The following is a 20,973-nucleotide window of genomic DNA, read 5'->3' as shown; positions in this document are numbered from 1 at the left end:
CACGTTAGTGATAGATTCCTTACCTTAGAATATCCCCAGGTGTCAGACTGGATCCGGAAATTCTTTGCGTAGCAGTACCCATGCGCGTCGGTAGGCGTCGTCCGCGTCCGTCGTCGGTGCCATGATGACGTAGTCAGAGTACTTAGACGCCGCCTCCGCGTGCTGACGTCAGTTCTTCTTTTTTTTTTCTCGCGCCAGCTAGCGCAGATCTGTAAAAAGTTGTACCGTAGTCACTTTTTGACTAACCTTTTGAGATCCTTTTTGATCTATTTTTGAAGTTTATTCGACTCCCGACAGTGCCGGTAGGGATGCCCGGTTTTAATCCCTGCGCCGACTACAACCGACTGATGTCGGTTCCCGACCCCCCTCGCCGGTGCCTGCACTGTTTAGACCTGGACCACGACGACAAGTCCTGCTCCGACTGCCGGGCCCTGACGTCTAAGGCTAGACTGGAGCGGTCCCGTAAGCGACTCGAGCTTCGGCAGTCCGCCCGTGCCGCTCGAGGTCCTGGTCCGGAAGGAGGTAGAAGGGCCGGTCGCGGGGCTGGAGCCACCACAGTTCCGGGAGTCGTCATCGGTCTTGGGGCTCGAAGTCCTCAGGTAAGAAGCACAAGAAGTCGAAGAGGCATCCTCGCTCTTCTGACAACCCCCCCGACGCTCGCGCGACGCGGCTGGGGGTTCGGGCGACGCTGGAGCCGCAAGTGTTGCGGCCTGCTCCACACCCGCCGGTCCCTGGGCAGGACGCGACGGCGGGGAAGATTGCAGACTTCCTCATGGCCATGAGGTCGCTCGCTCCTCCGAGTGGGTCCCGATGCGGGCCGGGCGCTTCTGCCCTGGCGCCGTCGGGTGCTTCGGCGCCGTCTGCAACTTTGGTCCAAATGCCGCAGGACCCCTCTGGGTCCGGTTCCGGATCCGGGTCGCCGCCGATCGACCTCGCCGGCGTCGGCCCCGCGGGTGTCGCCCCCGGCGCCGTCCCAGGACAACGTCGTCCCTGGTCCTGCCCTCGATTCGGGTCCGGCGCCGCTTCCCCGGCGCCGATGGGAGAATTTCATTTCTATGACCCGACCCCATCTTTTGAGCCTGAGTACCAGGCCGTGGGTGATGTGGAGGATTGGGAGGGGTCTGAGGACTCTCTGGCACGTGAGTGTCGGTCTTCTGCGGACTCGACAGGAGAGCTTGGGGAGGCCAGTGGTCTGGACACTTCGCCCGACACTGGTTTTGTCTCCCCTCCTAGCGTGGCTACGGAGAGGGGGCTGCTTATAGCGTGGTGCTGATGAGGGCGGCCAAGGCCCTGGGCCTTGAGCTCCCCGTCGCAGCCGTGAGGACTAACCTCCTCACTGAGGTCCTTAAACCACAGTCAAGCTCGGCCGAGCCTCTGCTGCTGTTTAATGAGGCCTTGTCTGACGTTCTTTTGGGCACTTGGTCCAGGCCCGCCACAGGGCAGCCTGTGGATAGGAACGTGGCCATACACCACCGCCCAGCTCCGGGTGACCCTTGCTTTCTGTCTACCCACCCCACCCCTGAGAGCCTGGTTATCCAGGCCTCCAATTCCCAGACCGCATGCCCGTCGGCTCCCCCCGACCAGGAATCCTAGAGGTACGAGACTTTCGGAAAAAAGGTATTCTACTCCCTGAGTTTGGGATTGCGGTCAGTCAATACCGCGTGCCTCTTGGGCCGCTACACCCACTCTCTGTGGGACACGGTCGCGGCCGTGCTGCCAGAATGCCTGATGGAGATGCGGGCTAAACTCGGCCAGGCCCTTGTGGAAGGCCGAGATGCGGCACGGTATTCCATCCGGTGTGGGCTGGACACTGCCGACTCTCTAGGCAGAGCGATGGCAACGACGGTGGCGATTGGTCGTCACGCCTGGTTGAGGTCTGCCAATTTCTCGGCCGATGTCCAAAACACACTTATGGACATGTCGTTCAATGGCCGCCGCCTCTTTTGCGACAAGGACTCTAGGGCTACTGCCAGGTCCTTGGGCCTATCAGCCCCGCGTAGCAAACGGCTGCCTTTCGTGGACAAGGAAGGGGAGCCCCCACACGTTCTGCAAGCCACGTGCCGCAGACTACCATCCAGCGCGGTGGCGGACGTGGAAACCGCCGTGGCGGAGGTCGGGGACAACGGCGAGGCCAGTCCACACCTGCCCCTGCAGCATCCGCCTCAAAACCCTCCTAGTCCGTGCTTTCCGGCCCATGTGACCCCAGTGGGGGGCAGGGTTCCCCATCACCACTTCCACTGGCGCACTGTCACATCGGACAGGTGGGTGCTGCAAATCGTTCGAAGGGGCTACTCCCTCCCCTTCGAGGCGACCCCTCTAGCCATGCCACCGCAGTACCACTGCGCGTCGGGGGATCACTTGCAACTTCTGCAAGAGGAAGTTACGGCCCTCTTGGCCAAGGGGGCCATCGAGCGCGTTCCTGGGCCAGAAGTAGGGTGTGGTTGTTACTCCCACTACTTTCTGGTACCCAAGAAGGGCAAAGGGGGCCTACACCCTATCTTGGACCTAACGGAACGTCAACGGCTTCCTCCGGAAGGAGAAGTTAAAGATGCTGACGTTGGCTCAGGTTTTAGCTGCCCTAGACCCTGGAGACTGGATGGTAGCGTTGGACTTGCAGGACGCATATTTTCACATCCCCGTCCTGCCGGCCCACCGGCGTTACCTGCGGTTCACGGTAGGCCACGAGCATTTTCAGTTTACCGTGCTCCCCTTCGGCCTTACCAGCGCCCCATGGGTGTTCACGAAATCCCTGCGCCGACTACAACTGACTGATGTCGGTTACCGACCCCATCGCCGGTGCCTGCACTGTTTAGACCTGGACCACGACGACAAGTCCTGCTCCGACTGCCAGGCCCTGACGTCTAAGGCTAGACGGGAGCGGTCCCGTAAGCGACTCGAGCTTCGGCAGTCCGCCCCGCGCCGCTCGAGGTCCTGGTCCGGAAGGAGGTAGAGGGACCGGTCGCGGGGCTGGAGCCACCACAGTTCCGGGAGTCGTCATTGGTCTTCGGGCTCGAAGTCCTCCGGTAAGAGGCACAAGAAGTCAAAGAGGCATCATCGCTCTTCTGACTCCCCCCGACGCTCGTGCGACGCTGCCGGGGGTTCGGGCGACACCGCCCACGCGGCTTCGCTGGAGCCGCAGGTGTTGCGGCCTGCTCCACACCCGCCGGTCCCTGGGCAGGACGCGACGGCGGGGGAGATTGCAGACTTCCTCATGGCCATGAGGTCGCTTGCTCCTCCGACTGGGTCCCTACGCGGGCCGGGCGCTTCGGCCCCGGCGCCGTCGGGTGCTTCGGCCCCGGCACTGTCGGGTGCTTCGGCCCCGGCGCCGTCGGCGACTTAGGTCCAAACGCCGCAGGGCCCCTCTGGGTCCGGTTCCGGATCCGTGTCGCCGCCGATCGATCTCGCCGGCATCGGCCCCGCGGGTGTCGCCCCCGGCGCCGTCCCAGGACGACGTCGTCCCTGGTCCTGCCCTCGATTCGGGTCCGGCGCCGCTTCCCTGGCGCTGGAGCGGCGCCACTCGGCACCGATGGGAGAATTTTATTTCTATGACCCGACCCCATCTTTTGAGCCGGAGTACCAGGCCGTGGGTGATGAGGAGGATTGGGAGGGGTCTGAGGACTCTCTGGCACGTGAGTGTCAGTCTTCTGCGGACTGGACAGGAGAGCTTGGGGAGGCAGGTGGTCTGGACACTTCGCCCGACACTGGTTTTGTCTCCCCTCCTAGCGTGGCTACGGAGGAGGGGGCTGCTTATAGCGTGGTGCTGATGAGGGCGGCCAAGGGCCTGGGCCTTGAGCTCCCCGTCGCAGCCGTGAGGACTAACCTCCTCACTGAGGTCCTTAAACCGCAGTCAAGCTCGGCCGAGCCTCTGCTGCCTCCAGAAGAAGAAGTTAAAGATGCTGACATTGGCTCAGGTATTAGCTGCCCTAGACCCTGGAGACTGGATGGTAGCGTTGGACTTGCATGACGCTTATTTTCACATCCCCGTCCTGCCGGCCCACTGGCGTTACCTGCGGTTCACGGTAGGCCACGAGCATTTTCAGTTTACCGTGCTCCCCTTCGGCCTTACCAGCGCCCCACGGGTGTTCACGAAAGTGATGGCGGTGGTCGCAGCTCATCTGCGCAGGCTAGGGGTTTCAGGCTCGCCCCAGACAGTCGTCAGCCACCTCCAGACTACGGCCGACCTCCTGCACCTGCTGGGGTTTTCCATCAATGTGCCGAAGTCACACCTGTGTCCCTCTCAAAAGCTCCTCTTCATCGGAGTGGTTCTGGACTCTGTGCAGTTTCGGGTTTATCCTCCCGAACAGCGGGTTTGGGATATTCAGGCTCTGATTCCGATCTTTCAGCCTTTATCCCGAGTCTCGGTCAGGTTGACGCTGCGGCTTCTGGGGCTGATGGCCTCCTGCATCCTTCCGGTGCATCACGCCCGGTGGCGGATGCGGGCTCTGCAGTAGGACCTGAAGTTTCAGTGGGCCCAGCATCCGGGCAACTTGCCCGACCATGTCTTGATCTCGGAGGGCACTGCAAGACAGTTGCAGTTGTGGCTCACGGACCGCGATTGGGTCAGCGGCAGATCCCTCTCCCTACCCCAACCGGAGCACGTTGTTGTGACGGACGCGTCCCTCCAAGGCCGGGGGGGCCGCATGGGAGAGGCGGGGATCAGAGGCCGCTGGTCTCCGGCGGAGTCCCAGCTCCATATCAACCTTTTGGAGCTGCGGGCGATCCAGCTTGCACTGAAGGCATTCCTCCCCTCTTTCCGGGGGAGTGTAGTGCAGGTGTTCACGGACAACACCACCGCCATGTGGTACTGCAACAAACAGGGTGGGGTGGGGTCGTGGACCCTTTGCCAGGAGGCTCTGCGCCTCTGGCAGTGGCTGAAACATCAGGGCGTGACTCTGGTGGTTTAACACCTGGCAGGTTCTCTGAACGCCAGGCCAGGGCAGACGAACTCTGCCGTCGGTTCATGATGGATCACGAATGGCGTCTGAACTCTGACGTGGCGCAAGGCCTCTTTCAGCAGTGGGGAGAGCCTTGGTTAGATCTATTCGCCACAGAAGAGAACGCACAATGTCATCTGTTCTGCGCGTTGGAATTTCCAAGGCCGCACTCGCTCGGCGACGCTTTTCGTCGCGAGTGGAGTTAAGGTCTATTGTACGCCTTTCCGCCTATACCACTTCTGCCCAGAGTGCTGAAGAAGATCAGGCGCGACCGGGCCCAGGTTATCCTTGTGGCTCCGGACTGGGCACGAATATATTGGTATCCAGAGCTACTCAGCATGTCTGTCCATCCCCCGATTCGTCTGCCTCTTCAGAAGGACCTTCTGTCACAGCAGCAGGGGACGGTCCTCCACCAGAACCTGTCCAGTCTCCACCTCCAAGCTTGGAGATTGAGCGGCGACAGTTGAGGCCATTTGACTTGCCTCGTGAAAGTCTGTAATGTCATTCTGGCAGCCCGGCTTCCCTCCACAAAGTCGGTATAGGCCTGCAGGTGGAACAGATTCGTGGCATGGTGCACAGCGAAGGCTGTGGATCCACTCTCTGCCCCCCTTTCTGAGGTTTTCCTCTTCCTTCTTTCTCTTGCCCAGCGGGGCTCTGCTCTGGGCACTATCAAGGGCTACCTTTCTGCTCTTTCTGCCTTCTTGAGGCTACCTGATCAGCCATCTTTGTTCAAGTCCCCAATTGTAAATAGGTTTTTGAAGGGCATCACACACGTTTCCCCCTGTTCGATTCGTGATGCCCCAGTGGGACTTGAACCTTGTACTCACTTATCTGATATGCGCTCCTTTCGAGCCACTTCATAACTGTCCTCTCTGTCTTCTTACCCTTAAGACTGCTTTCCTGGTTGCCATCACCTCTGCCAGGAGGGTGATTGAGCTCCAGGCTCTTTCTTCAAAACCACCTTTCCTTTCTGTCCATCCGGACAAGGTTGTGCTGCGGACAAGACCCTCTTTCCTGCCCAAGGTAGTCACAGCCTTCCACATCGGGCAGTCCATCACCTTGCCCACCTTCTTTCCGCCTCCGCATCCCTCGAAAGAGGAAGAGAGGCTTCACCGTCTGGACCCAAAACGTGCGCTCTCATTCTATCTGGATCGCACACGCCAATTCCGGGTGGATGACCGACCCTTTGTTGGTTACGTGGGTGCTAAGAAGGGACGGGCGGTGCACAAACGGACCATCTCTCGGTGGATCGTGTTGTCCATCCAGGCTTGCTACTCCTTGGCTAAAAAGGAACCTTCTGTTGGGCTGAGGGCCCATGCCACTCGGGCCACGGCGACTACTACTGCCCTGGGCCAGGGAGTCCCCTTGCAGGACATTTGTCAGGCAGCTACGTTGGCCTCGCTGCACACGTTCGCACGACACTACTGCCTGGACAGCCAAGTCCGGAGGGATGGCTTCTTTGGCCGTTCCGTCCTCCAGGACTTTCTGGTGTAAACATTGGTTCGCAGACCCACCACCGGGGTTGGTATTGCTGGGGTATCTATTCTAAGGTAAGGAATCTATCAATAACGTGTCTCTTTCAGATGCACAAGTTACTACTTTTGTAACAATATTTCTGTAAGAGACATTAGTTAGTGATAGATTCCTTACCGACCCACCCATCCTCCCTGTTCTGCGAACCGATATCTAGGGTTAAGGTCATCCCCTTTCAGGGCCCTAGTTTTATGGCACCAGTGTTGGTTCTATCATGGCTCTGCGTTTCTGGCGCGGAAAAGCTGTGTATAAGAACTGACGTCAGCACGCGGAGGCGGCGTCTAAGTACTCCGACGACGTCATCACGGCGCGGACGACGGACGGGGAGCCGCGAACGACGCCTACCGACGCGCATGGGTACTGCTATGCAAAAGATTTCCGGATCCAGTCTGACGCCTGGGGATATTCTAAGGTAAGGAATCTATCACTAACTAATGGCTCTTACAGATATATCGTTACACAAGTAGTAACTTGTGCATTTTGTGTCGCTGCTGTCAGTCAGCCCGCTTCCAATGCTTACAGGACCCCCTGTATGTTGGATAATACTGGGTGGGTGGGGGGCTGCTCCTGCCCCATTCACGCCAGCGGGAGACTCCCACTTCCATGAACTACAACTTAGCCGCCCCACCCGTGCCCGATGAGTCAGCAACCAGCTACACGTGTGTCAGAGAGGGCACGGGTGGGGCCTCAGAGGGAGCACAATTTTGTTTTGTAGTGAAAGTAAAACAGTGTATCCTACTGTGCATGCCCACGTTACCGTACGAGTATCCTGTAGGACCAATTGCTTTTCAGGCAGAGCAAAAGTGCATAGATTAAGCGCTGCACTTCAGTCTTGTTTTTCTGAGCACCACATGATCCCCAAAGCATGTCAGTGCTTATTATGTGCGACTAATGCATTTTATTGTGGTGATGCAGACACCAGCATACAAATGTTAGTTTAACCCCTGATACGTGGTACTTGGCAGAAATATGTATAATATAGTGACTGTATAATATCGTATAGGAAATCAACATTTCAGAGGACTGTTCACAAAATGTATCTTTAAAATATGCTCTATCAAAGAACCCTCTGCCATTTATCATGGCAAAATCTTCAAATTTGCTGCTTCTGCTACTTTGTTTTTTATTTAACCGTAATGAGGATAAATAACTGTCTGTAGCTGATCACTCCAGACACATGTGAACAGTAAGTTAATTACAGCTTTCTAAACCTTCAGATTGTCCGAACCCACTGAAGCATTCACTACAGGGTGATAGTTGTACTTATTTTGTATGTTTTTAACAATTATGTTCTAAAGTATGACTATCTGATGGTGCTTATTTTACCCCTACACTCACTGTTGCTTATACTCACCGATTTATTTTTAAGGGAAGAGTTGGAGAGGATGAGGGGTGTCATTGATAATGCCAAGAAAACACCAGTTGCTGGAGCAAAGCCTCACATAATAACAGCAGAAGAGAATCTTCATCACATGATTGTTGATCTGGACAACGTTGTCAAAAAGGTAATATTTGGTTACTGAAAGCATATTTTTTCGTTGTTTCAAAGATGCAGAGCATATTGTAAATGTCATTACAGTTATGTGAAAATAACTTCAAAATAGCAGATAAAGCACTCAAAATAGTTGTGTGTTGATCTAAGCTTGAAACCTGTGTAAAGTCATCATTGTGTTTTACTCGATAGATCCACCTACCTTGCTGGTAAATATTAGCGTACAGCGGTGCACTGATAACTGAGCATAGAGCAAGCCACTTGTTTGAAGACTTTTTGGGTAAGCTTTTCTTCTATCTCCTTCAGGTCAGAAGGAAAATCTGAGCAAATACAATCTAGAGGATTCTTGTTTGATCAACATAATCTGCAGTTGTTTAATTGGTTGACGGGTGTACCCAGCAGCCAGCGGTGTTGCAGACTGGTGTTGTAGAGCAGGAGGAGTGCACATAGGCTCTGCCTGTGTGGGACTTTGCCCTATCGAGTCTTGCTTTGGTGGCTGGAACAGACACCATTGTTTTGCTGTAGAGACCCCACATCCCTCTGGTTAGGTCTGAGCGTCCAACCAGGAAGCAGTGACCAGAACCAATAGGATCTAAGGGCTAGCCTACCAGACATTAGACCTTTTGATCCAGAAGTTGGCTGATTACCCTTTAATCTCTGCATCATTCAGCCCCACTCTAGCGAGGTGAACCAGGACACCAAGGGCAGAGTATTTGCACAGCCAGCTTCCTCTAAGGTCAAGGGGGATACACGCTTTAGATAACCCCTGCTCACCCCCTGGGTAGAGCGCGCGAGCAGACAGGCCATTCCAAAGGCAATGTGCTAAGTATTTGTACTCAAAACACACAGTAATACAGTGATAACACCACAAATGGACAGCATACCAGTTTAGAAAAAGAGTATCTTTATCTAAACTCAACAAGACAAAAACGACAAAAAATCCAACATACATGTATTAAGAATATGGCTTTAAAAAGGTTTCAAACAACTTGGTCCATAGAAGACTATGGATGCGTGATTTTTCTCAAAGTACCTGTAGTTGCAACAAAATTCACACGGCCAAAGAGCCACAGAGATTGGAAGCGTTGAGAACACAGAGATGCGTCAGTTTCTGAGACCATGGGGAGGCAATGCAGCAGTTCTGCTGCATGCAGGAGAAGTGATGCGCCGTGTTCGGTCTCTAGGAGGAAGTGATGCGTCGACTCCAAGACTATTCTGGTCCACGAGTGATGTCAGGAAAACTTGCCGCACAGGTGCGGTGCATGGAAATCTGGGGTGCGTTGGCGATCGATGTAATAGCATTGAGCGGCGCGGCGTTGGTTTCTTCAGCCGCGATCCCTCAATGCGTCAGTTGTTGCAGCGCCGACAGGCAAAGCATCTGTTTCGGCAATGGCGCAGCGATGCAAATGTTTTTTTCTCACCACGGTGCTGTGTGAGGTAAACGGCCGCAAGAAGAGCGATGCGTCCAACCAGGAAGCAGTGACCAAGAGTCACAGGAACATCCTGTTTTTCGGGTAGACTGGTACACAAAAATGGGCAGCCTTTAAGTGTAAAAATGCTGGAAAATCATTCTTGTTGATGGATTGCAGGAACACTAGCAGTGTGTCCATCCTGAAACACTGAGTCATGATAAACTTGCTGTATGCGGTTAAATCCAGAATCCGGTGCCATTCTCATACTTTCTTTCATACAAGGAAGACCCTTGAGTAGATTCCCTGATTGCGATGGAACTTGGGCAGTAGCTCAATAGTCATCTTTTGACATTTTGTGCTCACTTTCTGCAAGCCTTCGGAAATAGATAGTGCTCCCTTCTCTGAGGTGTTGGAAGCAGTCTAGAAATCATTTGAACTTGTTACTATGCTGGATGATATCCAAGACCCCAGGGCCAAGTAAGTTATAAGCCACCATGGTAGGAAAAAATCCCATAATGTCCTCGCTAACGGCATGGATATTGAGGGAGGCGGGTGTCCCCAGAAGTCAGGAATGTCACCATGGTCTTTGGACTTGCTGGAACAGAAGGAGCATTAGCCTCTTCACTGACATCACAGACATTCTTCTGATTATCATCCTATACTATATTGATAAGTACTGGATGAGGATCGCTGATGTTAAATGGTTGAATATTTCCTAAGGAGAAATTCTTTCCCTTATGAGTCCCATCAATTAGATTGCAACCCTGCCTGAATTTCAAGGTGTAAAGTGAACAAGTTGTATGTGTATCCACCTATGTAGCTTGTAATGCATTTTCAACATGTTTCCCAAAATGCTGCTAGACCTCAAAAAGCATGTTAAGCACGTTAGATTTGAAGTCCGTATGGAAGGATGCTCTTCTGAAAGAAACCGTATAAGACCGCTCCTGGTGTCATTTGCCTGAACTTGTAGTTGGAGGCAGGCAATGAAGCATCAAAAAAAGCACTGCCTCCTAAAGGAAAGCTATGGCCTTTTCCATGCAATCAGAAGCTAATTTCTCCACCTAGTCTCTGGGAACATCAGAGTAAATCTAACCCCTCTTTTAAACCAAGTTTTAGAGTCTAGTATTTACCCCTGTGCCAGGAAAAAAGCATGCATCAGGCCTAGCCTTAAAAAGCCGGCCCTTGACACAACTGAGACAAAAAACTATTGTCCAATTTCAGGACTGCCGGTAGCAGCCAAAATTCTTGAAATAGCTGTTAACTAGGAGCTAACCCAATACCTCGATTTCAACAATCTGCGTGACCCGACACAGCATGGCTTAAGGCCATGCCACTCCACCGAGACGGCCCTGATAATGGCTACAGAGGAGATACAGAAAGTGATGGATGGGGAGCGGGCTGTTCTCATTCTCTGAGACCTATCGGCAGCATTTGACAGTGTGAATCACACGCTGTAAGAGCAGCGGCTGAGGGCACAGCTCTGACCCGTCTCTCCTCCTTCCTAAAAGTAAGGAAGTAGAACATACATTGGGATAGCCTACAGTCCGACTCCTTTCATCTCCGGTGCGGCGTACCACAAGGTTCGGCTCTGTCCCCAAAGCTTTTTAACATGTATGTCACTCCTCTGGCCAGACTTATCAGAAAGCACAGCTTCACCTTGGTCTTGTAAGCTGATGAGTCCCAGCTCGTAATATCTGTCTCTAACCAACCAGAGACAGTCGATTTTGGATTCCATGTATGTCTTACAGAAATTATGAGCTGGATGAGTCGAAACTTCCTTAAGATAAGCACCGACAAGACGGAGGTACTGGAATTCGGCAAGGGCCCTTCACTGTGTAACAAAACCTGCTGGCCGATAGAGGCAGGTGATTGTCCTTGTGCCACCGCGAAGGTCAGGAACCTTGGAGTGATCTTTGATGATCAGCTCAATTTCTCGGCCCAGATCAATCGTCTGACCTCCTCCTGCTTCGTCCTACTAAAGTGTTAATGGATAATCTTCCCTTTTATCCTAGAGGAGCTTAAAAAAACTGTAGTAGTAGCGCTCTTTCTCTCGAAATTAGACTACTGCAAAACTCTCTTTATGGGCATCGATAGGTCACAGACCAGGAAATTAAAATCACTCCAAAATGCAGCAGCACAACGGTTATTAAATATTCCCAAAGGCCATTTCACCTCGGCAGGCACAAGGTCTCTCTATTGGCTCCCTGTCCAGCAACGAGTGGAATTTAAGGCCCTCTGTCTGGTGCACAAGGCCCTTTATGGAGGAGGGTCGGTGGAGATCCAGAAGGTGTTTTCATGGTACTCTCCCACCAGAAAGCTTAGATCTACAAACACTGGCCTCATGCATACCGCTAATCCGTAGAGCAAGATGGCCGGGGTTCGGAGTCTATCATACTATGCAGCCAAGCTATGGAAACAACTGCTTTCTTGCAGATGACTTCAACTCAATCGGTTGATGTTTAGGAAAACGCTGAAGACCTGGCTGTTCCCTCCAAACGAAATCTCCGGTTCTACAGCTCAGTCTCCTCCCGTTCAAACCCAGCGCCTAGACGCCACGGCATTCGAGCTCTTTATAAATTACTATCCTATCCTGTCCAACAAGGGAGAAATGTCATGCCATTTAGGGTCGTAAATCTGGAGAATGGCACTGGTGTTTGAAATAATTAGAGGCATCGATGCAAAACCTCCTACCACTTTGGACATGTTAAAAAGTTAAAGAAATTAGATTTGGGGTGGTTTACTACCAACCTCCAGGAACAATAAAACCCTTGTCAAGCTGAGCTCTCCAAGTCGGTACATTAACCTGTGCTCAACATCCCGGTAGTTCTGGCACAGAGCAGACCGGCTTAACTTAGGGAAATCTTTAAGTTAGTTATGCAGTGCAAAAACAGCAATAAAGTCAAAATGCAATACAATAAAAAACCCAAACCGAATTAGAAAAATAGATTAAAGTTTTAATAAACTAAAGGACATCAAAATGACTAAATCCAATGAAAAACTGGAAAGATGAAGTCTTTTAAAGAATCAAGTAGAAATAGCACCAAAACCCACAATTTGCCAAGGGTCACTGTAGACTGGGACCTGTGTGCAATTGGAGGCTGACAGCGATGGAGCGTTGGGTGGGTCAGATACACCATCCAGGTTCATCCCGGTCAAAGATTTGACCTTCTGACTTAGGGCCAGGTTACTCTGTCACAACAGTGACTGATATCGCATCCGCCCAAAAAATAAATACCATTATATCGTATGGGATTTATTTCAGCAAATGGAATATCCATCACTGTTATGACAGAGTAACCTGTTTGCTGATAGCTAAATCAAGCCCATATTCTTTTTGGTTGCAGTCCACCACAGTAGTACACATTTAAAGTCCCCCAGGTCCTCAGGAGAGGCACTTAAAGACTCACAAGATGTCAGGCAGAGGCCACCAGTAGGTCTTTGTCGAGGTCAGAAATAAGTCCACAACCTTTAGTGGCGTCTTCACCGCAGGGTCAGCAAGAAGACAGGTCTGCGGCGGGTCAAGAGACAGCGCACCAGGACTCTTCTGTGGTGGCATATTCTGGATCAACCTCAGGGCAGGTGTCAGATGACAGACAATTGGTGCCCAGACAACGGACTCCATCTGGCTCATCGAACTCTGAGCAGAGTGTAGTCTCCAGAGCCTCCAAGTCTTCAGCAGGGCTGCATATTGTGCAGGTTTCACCTGAGGCTTCACCTGAGCGTGCAGAGCGGCCTCTTAACATGTCACCGAGGTGGCTGGAAAGCCTGAGACATTGGAAGATGCGTCCAGATGCAGGACTGATGGGGATGAGGGCTCCGGTCCCTCAGTGGGAGCTGCATAGAAGATCACGATCGAAATCCCGAGTGAGAGAGCGTTCGAGGGAGCGTAGGAGGCAGCGATCGGCAACGCCTGAGAGACGGCGTAGAACCCCTTCACCATCTTCTACGTCATCTGCGTCCTCTTCAAGGTCTTCATATAGAGACTATTCTCCCACTATATCATCTACTCCACCTTCCAGAGTGTCTCCCGTAGATGATTTGAGCACATGATGATGTACTATGTCGTGGGGCGAATAAGTTCAACATCAAGATGGCAGTTCCCCAAGTGACATCGTCAGTCATCTTTGAAACCCTACATCACAAGACGTCTGGCAGACCTCTTCTGCCGTTAGTGCCCGGTTTGATAGAACCAGCAATGAGAACATTCTTGACTCCGGCCCCGGTGGGTTCAGGTCCTTCTAGGATTGCAAAAAAGTACAAGGCTCCAGAAGAAGATCCACTATTTTTGCTCTCTGACCCACCTCCAGACTCACTTATTGTGGCGGCAGTCAGAAAAGCGAATTCTGCAGCATCTACCTCTTCTGCTACACCTGAAAAGGATAGCAAGAGTATGGGTTCCTTGGGGCGAAGAATGGCTAACACCTCTGGGTCGGTCATGAGAGTGGCCAGTGCTGCAGCCTTACTGGGCCGCTATGATCGTCTGCTATGGGACTCGGTGGCTCGTTTTGCGGATAAACTCCCTAAGGAAGATCAAAAGGATTTCCTGGAGATTGTGGAAGAAGGCGGACTGGTGGCTAACCAGAGCATTAACGCGGCTGCTGATTCGGCGGATCTGGCTGCGCATGGCTATGCGCACGGTATTTGTGCTAGGCGTTTAGCTTGGCTGCGCCTTACTGGCTAAAGCCTGAGACCCAGAGGAAAATAGTGAATTTACCGTTCAATGGTTCGACTCTGTTTGGATCTCATGCTGACGATGAGATGTCCAAGATGAAAGTGGAGTTGGACACTCTTAAGGCCGTAGGTCTAGAAAAGAAGAAAGAATTTAAACGTCGGGGTAATTTTCGTCCCTTTGACAAGAGATCTTTCCAGCAGAGGAGCCAACAGACTAATTGGTCCTCGCAAAACCAAGGCCAGAATCAACAGAGGTGGCAATTCCAACAGCGGCGACCTGGGCGAGGCAGAGGAAATGGAAATAGGCAGCAGTCATCCGCTACCAAACAGCCTCAAAAACAATGAACGGAGGCTTCCTCCACAACCGTGTGCCACTCCGGTTGGAGGAAGTATTGTGTGGTTTCTGGACGAGTGGAAACAGATCACAAAGGACAGATGGGTGATGGGTATCATTCAGAGCGGGTACCTTTTGAGATTCAAGAAGCCCCCTCCTGTCATGCATCCTCTAAAAATGTTACAGTGGAATGTGAAACGTTTACAACAGGAAGCGAACATCCTTCTGAAGAAGAAGGCCATAGAACTAGTTCCATCTCAGCAGAGATATCAAGGCCTGTACTCTCGATTTTTTTCTCGTAAAGAAAAAAGGTCCAGCTACGGAGTTCAGACCCATTCTGGATTTGAGACTGTTGAACAGATTCATTCTAAAGGAGAGGTTTCGAATGCTGGCTCTTCATCAGATCTTCCCCCAGTTACATCAGGGGGATTGGATGTGCTCCATCGATCTGAAGGATGCTTATTTTCATATTCCGGTATCCAGAAAACATCGCAAGTTTCTCAGGTTTCAAGTAGCTGCTCATCACTATCAGTACGCAATACTCCCATTCGGCCTGAGATCAGCTCCCAGAACATTTTCCAAATGTATGGCGGTAGTTGCGGCTTATCTTCGAAAGAGACGGATTTTCATATATCCGTACTTAGAGGACTGGCTTCTGAAGAGTTCATCCCCATCTCTACTGGAAGAACATCTATCGATATGCCTCCACCTCATGTGCAAGTTGGGTCTTCAAGTCAATTACAAGAAGTCCATAATGAACCCCACCCAGAAGATCCACTACCTGGGTGCTCAACTGGACACTGAAAAAGAAAACGTGTGTCCTTCGGAGGAGAAGTGGTTATCCATCAAGGCGAAGTGTATTCTTCTCCTTCAGTCTGTACATCCGACAGTTCGGCAAGTGTCCTCTCTCCTAGGGTCCATGGCATCGTGCATCTTCATCGTTCCGAACGCACGTTTGCATATGCGTCCTCTACAACAGTGTCTGGAAGATCAGTGGAAGCAGAGGACGGGATGCTGGGAGTATCGAATTCATCTCCAACAGTCTGCAAGAGATTCCATCCGGTGGTGGATGAAGAATACACACTTGATGAAGGGAGTTCCTTTTCATCAGGACCCACCAATGCAGACTCTGATCACAGACGCCTCTCTCCAAGGTTGGGGGGTGCATATGGGCCCTCTGCAGGTACAAGGGCTATGGTCAGACTTCGAGAAAGGATATCACATCAATCTACTCGAACTCAGAGCGGTCCATCTTGCTCTCAAGTCCCTGGCTCCATCTCTACAGACTCGGTCCCTCCTGGTACAAACAGACAATACAACTACAATGTATTACTTAAACAAGCAGGGGGGTTTAGGTCCAGGAATCTGTCCATAGAAGCCCAGACCATCTGGCATTGGTTGCTAACAAGAGGCCTGTCGATAACAGCGGTTCACCTGCCAGGGAGTCTCAACTCACAGGCGGACGACCTCAGCAGAGACTTCGTCGAAGCGCACGACTGGGTTCTCAACGAGGACATCGCGCACAGCATTTTCCAAGCTTGGGGAACACCAGACATCGATCTATTCGCAGACGCGGCAAACACAAAATGCCCTGTCTTTGCGTCCAGATTCTCCCAGAGAGGGTCTCAAGGGAATGCCCTTTTGATAGACTGGTGTCACAACTTGCTGTACGCCTTTCCACCGACACTGTTGATACCTGCAGTGATCAACCGGATGTACAAGACCGACTCCAGAATGATACTGATTTGCCCAGAGTGGCCACGCCAGTGGTGGTTCCCAGATCTCCTCCAGTTGTCAGAAGTGCCACACAGGAGATTGCCTTGTCGCCCGGATCTTCTGTCCAAGCAGGAGGGGCGAGTGTTTCATCCCAATCTGCCCTCCCTGCGCTTGGCAGCATGGCTCCTGAAGTCATCCAGTACGGGCACTTGCAGCTGAATCCGGAGTGTATGAACATCCTTAAGGAGGCAAAGCGGCCTTCTACAAGAAAATCCTACGGATTTAAGTGGAAACGTTTTTACCTTTGGTGTCAGAGTAAGGGTCTTTACCCTATTCATGGTCAAGAACAGGTGATCTTACCTTATCTGCTTTACCTGGCTGAATCTGGTTTGCAGTTTAGTTCCATCAAGGTCCATCTTGCTGCAATAAATGCTTATAGAAAATCGCCAACACCGATATCTTTCTTTCGGATGCCTGTGCTGAAGGATTTTTTGGAAGGTTTAAAGAAGGTGTATCCTCCAGTCAGGTCTCCTTCTCCACCTTGGGAGCTTAATGTGGTGTTGACCAAGTTAATGGGTCCCCCCCTTCGAACCCATACATAAAGCGTCTTTACAACACTTATCTTGGAAAGTAGCGTTCCTGGTGGCCATCACTTCTGCTCGTAGGGTGAGCGAAATTCAGGCTCTGTGTTGCAAGGAACCGTACACTATTTTTCATGGAAACAGAGTGGTGCTCAGAACTCATCCTGCTTTCCTGCCTAAGGTGGTGTCGGATTTTCATAATAATCAAACCATAACATTGCTTATTTTCTTCCCAAACCCTTCGAGCCCGGCTGAACGGGCTCTACATTAGTTAGATCTGAAAAGGGTTTTGAAATTTTACTTGGACAGAACAAAGTCTTTGAGGCACACGGACTGTCTGTTTGTGAACTATGGTCCTACAAATACTGGTTTGGCAGCGTCCAAGAGGTCCATTTCTAGATGGATAGTGTCATGTATCCTACTGGCTTATCAGCTAGCCCACAAGTCTTTATTAGGTAGACCTAGGGCACATTCTACGAGGGGGAAAGCTTCCACCACAGCTCTCCTTAGGAATGTGGCTATGTCAGAGATATGTAAGGCAGCTACTTGGCGTTCAGTGCATACATTTACACGCCATTACTGTCTAGATTCTGATGCGCAGGTTGATGCACAAGTGGGACAAGCATCCCTCAGAAATTTGTTTGCTAATTCTAGCTGAACACTATGGTTTAAAAGTGTGGCTATGCACTTATCTGTTCGCCCGCTTCTGGTGGGTATGAGCTTGCTACTCTATTCAGTGCTTATGACTATTAATGAGTATCCCTGGAAGAGAAGGATTAGTTACTTACCTGTAATCCTAGTTCTCTTCTGAGGTCTGAGCCACAACCTGATTCGGTCATCGTCTCAGCGGCACGTAAGAATCAGACAGGAGCAACGTCATCCTCTGTGCCTCCTGATAAAGACAGCAAAGCTATGGACTCAGTAGGGAAGAGAATGTGTGCCACCTCTGCTTCCTACATGAAGGTCGCCAGCGCCTCCGCTTTACTGGGTCGCTATGACTGCGCACTATGGGATTCCTTGTCTCGGTTTGCAGAAAAAATTCCCAAAGAAGACAAGCATGATTTTCTTGAAATTCTTCGTGAAGGTGGGCTTGTGGCTAACCAGGTGATTAGCGCAGCTGCTGATGCTTCCTACCTGTCTACACATGGTTACGCTCATGGACTCTGTGCCAGGCACTCAGCTTGGTTAAGGCTTACGGGTCTTAAGCCTGAAGCGCAGCACCGAATACTTAATCTGCCGTTTAATGGGAAATCGCTCTTTGGCTCTCATGCTGACGATGAGATGTCGAGAATGAAGACTGAGCTTGATACTGTGAGAGCTGTTGATCTCGAAAAGAGAAAGGACTTTAAGAAAAAATACCGTCCTTACGATCGCAGACAGAACCAACAGAGGGTTCAAACCCCTTAATGGTCGTCACAGCTGAATCGGGGAAGATCTCAGTTCTCCCAGCGTCGTCCTGGTAGAGGAAAGGGTGGCATTTCCAGACAGTCTGCACCTGGAAACAAGAAGCAGCAACAAAAACAGTGAGTTTTTGCTTCCCCTGAGCCCGTTACCCACTCGGGGGGGGGGGGGGGGGGAGGGGGGGGAAGTGTTCGTTTTTGCCTGGAAGAGTGGAAAAACATCACAATCGACAAATGGGTGCTGAATATTGTACAAAATGGATATACAATCAGGTTCAAGTCTCCTCCACCTTCCATTTCTCCTCAAAAGACTGTGATCCATTGACTTCATCTTTTGAAGCAGGAGGTGTCTGCATTAATCCTAAAGAAGGCCATCGAGGAGGTCCCGAGGGCACAGCGTCGACAAGGCATTTACTCCCGATATTTTCTAGTTCCAAAGAAAGGTCCAAACAAGGAGTTTAGGCCCATACTAGATCTCAGGCGCCTCAATCAATTCATTCGGCGAGAAAAGTTCAGAAGGCTGGTGTTACATCAAATAATTCCACTGTTGCATCAAGGGGATTGGATGTGCTCCATAGATCTTCAAGATGCTTTTTTCCACATCCCCATCGCCCCAAAGCATCGGAAGTTTCTAAGGTTTTGCATACAAACCAGCCATTACCAGTTCACAGTCTTGCCCTTCTGGCTAAAGTCGGCTCCTCGCACCTTCTCAAAGTGCATGGCAGTCGTAGCGGCTTTCCTAAGGAAGAGGCATATTTTCGTCTATCCCTATCTAGATGATTGGCTGCTAAAGAGTGCGTCTCCGATTCTGCTTCAGCAACATCTCACGTTCTGCATACATCAGCTGCGGAGACTTGGCCTGCACGTGAACTTCAAAAAGTCTATCCTCAATCCCACGCAGAGGATATACTATCTGGGCGCACTTCTGGATTCAAAGGACGCAAAAGCGTATCCTTCGGAGGAGAGACTATCCTCCATTCTCCTCAAGTGTCAAACCTTACTAAAGAATCCTCAACCAACGGCCAGACAGATCTCGTCTCTGCTAGGGTCCATGGCGTCTTGCATTTTCCTCGTTCCGAACGCCAGGCTGCACATGAGACCTCTGCAGCAGTCTCTGGAGGATCAGTGGTCCCAGTTTTCAAACCGTTGGGAGGAAAAACTGTCACTACCTCTGTCAGTGCGGATCTCCATTCGATGGTGGATGCAGCGGAGTCATCTGGTAGTGGGAGTGCCTTTTCAAGAGGACATGCCCAGACGATCGCTGGTGACAGATGCGTCCCTTCAGGGATGGGGGCGCCCATCTGGGGTCCCTTCAAGTTCAAGGAGTGTGGTCAAAGAAAGAAAGACTGTATCTTATAAACATGTTGGAACTCAGAGCTGTCCATCTAGCTCTCAAGGCTTTCTTTCCTGCGATCAAGACATCCTCTCTGTTTGTTCAGACGGATAACACTTCAACGATGTACTATCTGAACAAGCAGGGCGGAACGAGATCCAGACCTCTGTCGCTGGAAGCGCAAGCAATCTGGAAGTGGCTTCTGGCTCGGGGTATAAAAATTTCAGCTGTCCATCTGCCCGGTGTCCTCAACATGCAAGCAGACGACCTAAGCAGACACTTCACAGAAGCACACAACTGGGTCTTAAAAGACGAAGTGATAAGAGATGTCTTCCAGGCCTGGGTGTCACCAGAAATCGATCTCTTTGCGGACGCCGAAAACGCAAAATGCCGCGTCTTCGCGTCCAGGTACCCACAACGAGGGTCCAAGGGAAATGCTCTATGGATAGACTGGTCAGAGACATTACTCTACGCATTTCCACCGATTCCACTCATTCCCTTGGTGATCAAGAAGCTGTCCAAGTCCAAGACAGACATGATCCTGGTGGCTCCGGATTGGCCTCGCCAATGGTGGTACCCGGATCTCCTGTATCTATCCAAAGTACCTCACAGGAGGCTTCCTTGCTGTCCGGATCTGCTGACCAGAGAGAACGGCAGGGTGTTCCATCCCAACCTGCCGTCCCTGAAGCTAGCAGTATGGTTTCTGAGTTCGTCCAGTATGGACATCTAGGCCTCTCGCAGGACTGTATGCACATTTTAAGAGAGGCAAGGAGAGCTTCTACAAGAAAGTCGTATGCTTTCAAGTGGAAGCAGTTTTTCATGTGGTGTGCTTCTGAAGGTCATGACCCTATTCGAGGTCAGGAACAGGTACTGTTACCATACTTACTTTCTTTGGCAAAAGCAGGTTTACAATATTCCTCTATGAAGGTCCATCTGGCAGCATTAACAGCATATCGAAAGTCCCCTACCCAGGTTTCTTTCTTTCAAATGCCAGTTGTGAAGGATTTTCTGGAGGGTCTCAGGAAAGTGTATCCTCCCGTGAGTGCTCCCTCTCCTCCTTGGGAGCTTAATGTGGTTTTGTCTAAATTGATGGGTCCTCCATTCGAACCTATTCATAAGGCCTCCCTTCAACATCTGTCGTGGAAGGTGTCCTTCCTTGTAGCTATCACTTCTGCGCGCAGGGTGAGCGACATTCAGGCCTTTTGTGCTACAGAACCGTATCTCGTTTTCCATGCGAATAGAGTGGTGCTTCGGACTCATCCAAGATTCCTTCCTAAGGTAGTCTCGGATTTTCACATTAACCAGTAGGTTACACTGCCTACGTTTTTTGCTAATCCGAACACTCCAGCTGAAAAAGCTCTACACTCTCTGGATTTAAAAAGAGTTTTAAAGTTTTATCTTGATAAAACTAAGAGTGTTAGAAAGACTGATCATCTGTTTGTGAACTACGGTCCTCTGAATACGGGCTTGCCTGCATCTAAGAGGTCCATTTCTAGATGTATTGTGTCATGCATTACGTTATCTTATCAGTTGGCACAGAAACAGCTCCCGGGCAAACCGAGAGCGC

The 20,973-nt window shown here is 51.2% G+C and overlaps 1 protein-coding gene across 2 annotated transcripts in view; it reads left to right on the top strand.

The window, feature by feature from the left end:
* Nucleotides 1-20,973, top strand: part of IMMT (inner membrane mitochondrial protein) — a 442,904-nt gene that overhangs the window by 252,161 nt on the left and 169,770 nt on the right. For both annotated transcript variants that reach the window (XM_078678663.1, XM_078678664.1), the window contains one exon: nucleotides 7,837-7,972. In XM_078678663.1, the coding sequence (XP_078534789.1) occupies nucleotides 7,837-7,972 (136 nt within the window). The remainder of the gene's footprint in view (nucleotides 1-7,836; nucleotides 7,973-20,973) is intronic.

The sequence above is a fragment of the Lissotriton helveticus genome, chromosome 2_2 (genome assembly GCF_964261635.1).
Source record: "Lissotriton helveticus chromosome 2_2, aLisHel1.1, whole genome shotgun sequence".
Classification (NCBI taxonomy): domain Eukaryota; kingdom Metazoa; phylum Chordata; class Amphibia; order Caudata; family Salamandridae; genus Lissotriton; species Lissotriton helveticus.
Note: the sequence above shows the minus strand (reverse complement) of the source record. Positions and strands in the feature narration are given on the sequence as shown.